At 38.4% G+C, this 7,008-nt stretch overlaps 1 protein-coding gene across 1 annotated transcript in view; it reads right to left on the bottom strand.

The window, feature by feature from the left end:
* TBL1XR1 (TBL1X/Y related 1) overlaps positions 1–7,008 on the bottom strand; it is a 53,419-nt gene that overhangs the window by 45,914 nt on the left and 497 nt on the right. Inside the window, exons 2-3 of the mRNA XM_075202156.1 lie at positions 3,774–3,879; positions 2,546–2,691 (exon numbers count right to left, since the gene is read on the bottom strand). Of these exons, the coding sequence (XP_075058257.1) occupies positions 2,546–2,691; positions 3,774–3,831 (204 nt within the window). The 5' untranslated portion in view covers positions 3,832–3,879. The remainder of the gene's footprint in view (positions 1–2,545; positions 2,692–3,773; positions 3,880–7,008) is intronic.

Genomic DNA, 7,008 nt, shown 5'->3' on the forward strand with positions numbered 1-7,008 from the left:
GTGAAAGTGCTGCAGGTGAGGCAGTGTCTGATTGCATAAGCCATGTTTCTGTTATTGCCAGAAGGTTGAGGTTTTTTGAGAGGAAGAGATCATGAACGGAGGTAAGTTTGTTACAAACAGAGCGTGCATTCCAAAGGGCACATTTAAAGGACTTGGGAAGAGAGGGGAGACAGGTGATGTGTTTGAGGTTTGCTATAGAACGGTAGTGTTCTGATGTATGTGTGTGTGAGGAGTGTGGGGGACCTGGATTAGGTGATATATCACCAGCTAATAGAAGCAGAGTGAGCGAAAGATAGGCAAGGGGATTGTAAGATGTGTGGCCTTTTATTTTCTGGCGACAGGTGGAGGCTGTACTTGTTAGAGATAATAAATAGGATAACAGTTCATGGGTGTTAAATAGAGGTGAGTGGAGTAATGCAGGTGCAATATGAACAAATTTGTGTGTTGGTGGAGGGGTGAAAGATGACACAGTCCTAAAGATCATGCCATGAAATGAGACTAAGAAAAGCAATTTGTGAAACATTGTGATAAAAGGGGTAAAAGCAAAAAGCAAGGGTATTTTAAGAATTACCTCTTTGCAGTCTTCCATATAAATAGACAAGTAGTGCTGAAATAGGCTGTGGCAGATGTTGCTTATTGCTGGGAATAAAATCAAGTCAAATGTAGTCCAATGTTTGGCCAACTGTGTTGTCTAACTGTGCATTTTCGTCCACTTTGTGAGAAAATCCCACTTAGTGTAGAAATCACACACGTCTAACCCCACATACGTCTCCCCATAGAATGAAGCTAAGATGTAGTCAGTCTAATTTAGGAATACACTACAGATGTGCTAATTGGTCAGCTAATCAAAGGAAAAGAAAACATTTGTGGGAAAGGATAGAGGCCAGATACCTATCATAAATTAGGCAGCAATAAAAGACTGTGCCAACCTAAGTTTAAACAGATAACAGTTTCCTATAACATACTTAAACACAGATTGCAGGGATGAAATTCACAGAATAATGATCAGAGCAGTAGTAGCAGCATGGATGAACATACTTAAACACAGATTGCAGGGATGAAATTCACAGAATAATGATCAGAGCAGTAGTAGCAGCATGGATGAACATACGTCTCCCCATAGAATGATTCCACAGGTATCTGCAGAACATCTGGTGTATCAATAGGAAGCATACACCGCTTTTATTATCACCGGAGCAACAGCATTTTATCAATCCGGGCGCTCCCCATCCACCTCTTCATTCTTCCAAACCCTACACTGGTTTCACTATTCTCTGCAGAATCCAATTCATATGCCTCACCTTCACAAAGCTGAACTTATTTCACTCCATATTTCCTCCCGACAGAATATGTGGGCCACAACATCTTGACAGCCCTCCCCCCCGACAACCAAATCCCACAAACACCTCTGTCTTCTTTGAAGCCACACATCACTGAATGAATGCACTTCACTGTCCAATCAGACTCTCTATAACACTCCAAAATTTTAAACACTCCTTAAAAACACACCAAGGCTGGGTACGCACTACACATTTTTCAGCCGATTATCTTTGTCAATCACAAGACAAACGACTGTTCACCTCGATGTCGCGTTAAGGTGTACACTACAAAGATGAACGATTACCATCCGAAAAGCACATCGTATTGTTTGATTTGATTTTTAAACCGGACTAAAAGTCGTGCTTAACGATGGAACAATATTTTTCCAATTCTGTAATGTGCATGCACTCCTGACTGACAGTGTTCATAGATCTTTAGGGAGTTTACAGATTCACAATCTTTTCAGCCAAGGGTTATGACAGATGAAGAGCATAGATCGGAAGGTTACTCTCGTAAAACACGTTTAAGTTTGTACATATGAATCGGCATGCTGATCAGCACTTTTCTCCCCCCATTGTTGGTAAAATGGTTAACGATATCACATTAGGAAAAAATTTCTGTAGGTTGGGTACCCAACCTCTCTCATTCATCAAAGCTTACTAGTATCGTACCCAATTACACTCTCGCTGGCTCAGCCCACATACTTGCTACATGCTCCCCTTTGTCTCAGCCTCAACCCATTCAATTAGACTGTAAATTCACAAATAATGCACTCCTATCTGCTCCAATCCACATGTGCATCAATGTATTATGTTTCTTACATGTTCTGTATTACATTTGATCCTGTACTTTGCCTATTAAGTCTAATCCATATTATTTTGGTGTTATTGAATTTATGCATTTTGCCAATTGGACCTCTATATTGTATGTACCATACTCTATTCCCCCACTGCACAGTACAGCAGGATTTTGTGGTGATTAAGTAACAATAAGAGCCATCAATAATAATGGAACTTACAATATATAATGGCCTATTAATGCAGTTTCTGTCTTGTAGAATCAAGAGGATAAATCAGTATGGCTAATATAGGTGTGTTTTATATCCGCGATCATTAAAGCACACAGTTTACAAACTGTGTTAATGGTCACAGCTCTAACACCTAATTCCATTACTGGAAGCCGGGAAAAAAAACAAAAAAAAAAAAAGGAAAAACAAACCACATACCTCATTAATGCTAACTTCCGCTTCCACATACTGCAATCCTTTCTGAATTATGGAAATTAAAGCTGCAGGTGGCACCAGGGCACCGTTAATATTAGATTGGCTGATATGGCTCTCTATACCAAAAGTGAATGCTGAATGGGAAAAGCCTAAAGAAAGCAAAATGAAATCAAAAAACATTCAAACAGCTCCCTGCAGATATAGATTTTCACATTTCAAGTTTACTAAATAAAACACATTTGCCAATTAATCCAATCACTTCAACAGCTGTAGACAAATGGAAAAACTTAAATGTCAATAAAGTAACATTACAGATGTATTAGTGCTTAATGACTAGGTCATACAAGATCTACATATAAACATTAACTACTGCTATTTTTGTGTTAGTTGATTGGCTACTCGAACAACTATGCAACACAGACTCTCAAAACAGGTCTTCTATAGTCAGTAGGATTGCAAATCGATGCAATATTTTACATGGGAATTTGTTCAAACCCACCTCCCACCATCCAGTGGGCAAAAATATAACAAGTAAAATGGTATTCTCAGAGTTGGTTTAACATTAATTGCATATACGTACCTCATTTATATCAATTAAATAAGACTACTTACTAAATGTCCATTTTTGTTAAATTACAATATTAGGTTTTATTTTCTTACAACTTAAACTTTTTTTGGCTTTAGAACAGTTATTAAGTTAGCCTCTTAGGCTTGTTGTTTGTCAGGTAATTAGCAAGATTACAATATAAATTGAGGCTCTCACCTCTGAACACGTTTATATGCTCCTTACATTTATTCTACAATGGTACGTGCGCTTTCCAGGATAAGAAGAAAGATTGTAAAATAAAAAAAAAAATGTGGAAAGTACTACAAGCTAATTTTCATAACTTAATTAAAAAATACTTTACATGACATAGCCAATTACAGAAAAAAGGAAAGCATAAAAAGGCTTTTTTTACATTTAAATTATGAAAAATGAAAACGGCAAAACTACACCTCAGTCAGGGATTTCTATTACCATCATTAACATTAGCGTGATGCAGTGGAAACAACTGGATAGATGTGACAATATATGTGAAACCAAACATTGTCTTCATTCACAAGACAGTAGTGCCAGGCAGCATATATTAAAGATTACAGTAATAACAGTAAACCTTCAAATGTAAAACTCAAAACTGTCTTGAGAAGGTGAAAAGTAACATCAAAATATTGTATGCCATAAATTACTCACCCGATTCTTGCAAGTATCGGTACACCAGGAAGTTAACCTCATCACTGCTTATACTCATCTTTATGCCCACTTAAACCATGAGTTCACAGCAAACTGCAGTTATTCCCTAAACATTTAAACAAAATATATGAAAATATAAAAAGGTGGGGACAACCAAATTACAATGTAGAACACGCAAAATTGCATACACAAGGGGACAAAGCTTATATATGTATTATCAAATAAGCATTTACACATTGTTTATGAGAGTAGATAAATGTGAGAACATTTTTAATACATCAGAAATATCTACTTTGTGGCAGTGCTCCATTCCAATCACAGGACACAAAAAATCCCATTGTGAATACACTCAACCCAACATGTTCAACTCCACATAATGATAAAAATATAAGCAGGTTTTCACAATTAAATACATCTTGTTTAATACATTCTATTATATGGGACATGGACTATAGGTGGTGCAGTATAAAAATTACTGTTACAAAAGTTCAGTGCAACTCCCCTCTACCAGTTTCCGCATACTATCTTCTGGAGTCCTTCAAATCCAGCTCAATCCCCAACGCGTTTTGACTTTGAAATCAATTTCAATAACTCATCGCTATATTTAAATGTAATCTGCAACGCAACGGGCTCTGCAAAAAATGGGCGAAAATAGCAAAGTGTCGTGATGGATACGCAGCTCCATACAAGGAGTCAACCATTCTGACCGGATGGGCTTACTTTAACACCCTGCCTCTAGGGAAAGGAAAGGGCTGTTATACGGTTTATCTGGGTTGCATCCTCAACGTCAGTAACTGACTGTTACTGACCATTCCCTACTGGTGTCACCTCTCCCAGACACTCGCTGACTTGCAAATGCCAACTGTGCGACAGTTGTAGAAGTATTCGGCTACCACCACCAGGTTCTTTCACAGGCACCTGGAACCGCTTACTTCTGGGTAGCTGGTGTAGCTGCTGCAGGACCTCTTTGCTGTGGGCTGGCTAGTACCTTCCAACAGTTTATTATGGATCAGGACTGCTGGGTAGCGGGCAGAGCGGTGACAGATGCTGGATTCCAAACAGGACAGCCAGAGAACAGATTAGAGTATAATCTTTTATCTGTTTGTCACAGTATACAGTAGGCAAGAGGCATCAAGCAGAATCTTCAAGTAGTGATGTTTATTGCTCAACTACTTGAAGGTACTAGTGATATTCCAGAAGATCAGATATGGTGTACTACAGTTAAAATACAAAATACAGCTTTTTATCTACTGTTTCTGACACTTTGGCAGGGGGAAACCCAGCCCCTTGGGCCTAGCTGGCACCACAATGTCTGAGATATTACATCCAGTGTTTGGCATCAGGATGTAATATATATTCTAAACTTGGATTTTAACACAATTTAACACGCCCTGCACCAGGACATAACCCTATTACATAACGCATTCATTACATTTAAAAGATGAATTCTTCACAGCACTGGGAGGTTAACCCACTAAATGCTGCGGCACCAGTATTACTCTTCCAGCATCGCAGGGCACATTTAAAATACATACATTTTTAAATATCTATTTTACACACGCAGCGCCGGTGAATTAACCCCTCCAGCTCCAGGAATTAACTCTCCCAGCATCGGAGCACATTTAAAGATGGCCACCTCACACTTGCGAGACAAAAAATTGGCCCCGGCCACAATAAATCATCATCACTACAGTAACCCGGACAACAAGGAAGGGATGTGCCGTAATCACTGTGGATAACTAAAAATGAACCTCAATCTATAATTATAAATCAGTAAATTTAAGTTGAGATATAATACACAGTCTGAAATATGAGATCCAATGCAAACATACTATAATACTAGAAGCTAGAATACTTTCGAATGTCCTTGCGACGTCTTAAATTTAAAACCATAACAACCATGTTTATTCACAAGTTATTTTCATAAGTGTAGCTATGACTGCGTCTGCCCCTGTTTAGAAACTAAAAGGAGTTTAAAAAGGCCATTCATAAATAATTTGAAGTCAATCACTCTACAGTGAAAAATAATCAAACAAGGAAATCATTGAAGACCGTTTCCAATTTTGCCAGTAGTGGCCATCCCATCAAATTCACCCACAAATCAGACTATGATGTTCTGAGAAATCACAAAATTTATAGTGAGGAAGAACCAGAAAGTCAGATTACCAGCAGGAAAAGACTGAACAACTATGGCTTTTATAAAAGAAGTCGGGGGGTGGGGTTGAATCAAATCTCAACCCCATTGAGATGCTGTGGTAAGAGACTTACTGAAAACAATGATTTCACATTATTGCTGATAAAGGTGGTTCTATGAGATACTGACGGGTGGGGTGTATTTACTTTTTCCACACATGGCTTTTTCATATTGGCTTATTTTTTAATATACACAGAGGATACAAAGAAAAGATGAAACACAAATAAAAACTTAATAGGCAGCTGGCCCACCATGCATGGTGACTATGGCCTATATGTGCCATGTTATGGAGTCAATTGTGCAGGAGAAATGTAGCACCATTCTTCCACAAGAAAGTCACTAAAATGACACCTAGTTAATGGTGGTGTAAAACACTGTCTTAGAGGGTGCTTCAGAATATCCCATAAATGCTCAATTAGGTTCAGATCTGGCAACGGAGGTGGTGTTGACAAACGGATACCATTATTGCCATGCACTTCAAGCCATCAGGAGACCACAAGTGTTCTGTGAAGTGGGGCATTAGCATCCTGGAAGACACTCCTTACAGGAAAAAAAAAATGCTGCAACATAAGTTGAGGATGTTGACTCCGTACTATTAAGCAGATATTAGCATTGACCTTACCTTCAAAGAGAATGATTGAACTATGCCAAGAAAATGCAAAAACCACCACTACAGAACCATTCACCTTTTGAAAACAAGAGTTCTTTAAGTTGACAGTAAACATGTAGTCTTCTGTCTGTAGAGAACATTGCGACGGATGAATCATTTGACGATATAGCCTTCTTCCATTGCCTGGGCTCTTTGAAAATGTACATTGCCAGGAGTGATGAGCAGTTTACCTGCTGCAATTCCACAATGATATTCTGCTCTGTGGACGCCATGTTTGATTAAAAAATAAAAATGGGTGCTGGAACCACAGTTATAAAATTGGAGTCAAATAATCTGCAGTTGAGCACTTGTTTGGCCTTGCCTTTGAATAGATGTCCAGATATTAGGATCCTGGATAATATGCTTTAGCCCACAATTGCCCTTTGCTGATT

The sequence above is a fragment of the Mixophyes fleayi genome, chromosome 3, assembly GCF_038048845.1.
Source record: "Mixophyes fleayi isolate aMixFle1 chromosome 3, aMixFle1.hap1, whole genome shotgun sequence".
Classification (NCBI taxonomy): Eukaryota; Metazoa; Chordata; class Amphibia; order Anura; family Limnodynastidae; genus Mixophyes; species Mixophyes fleayi.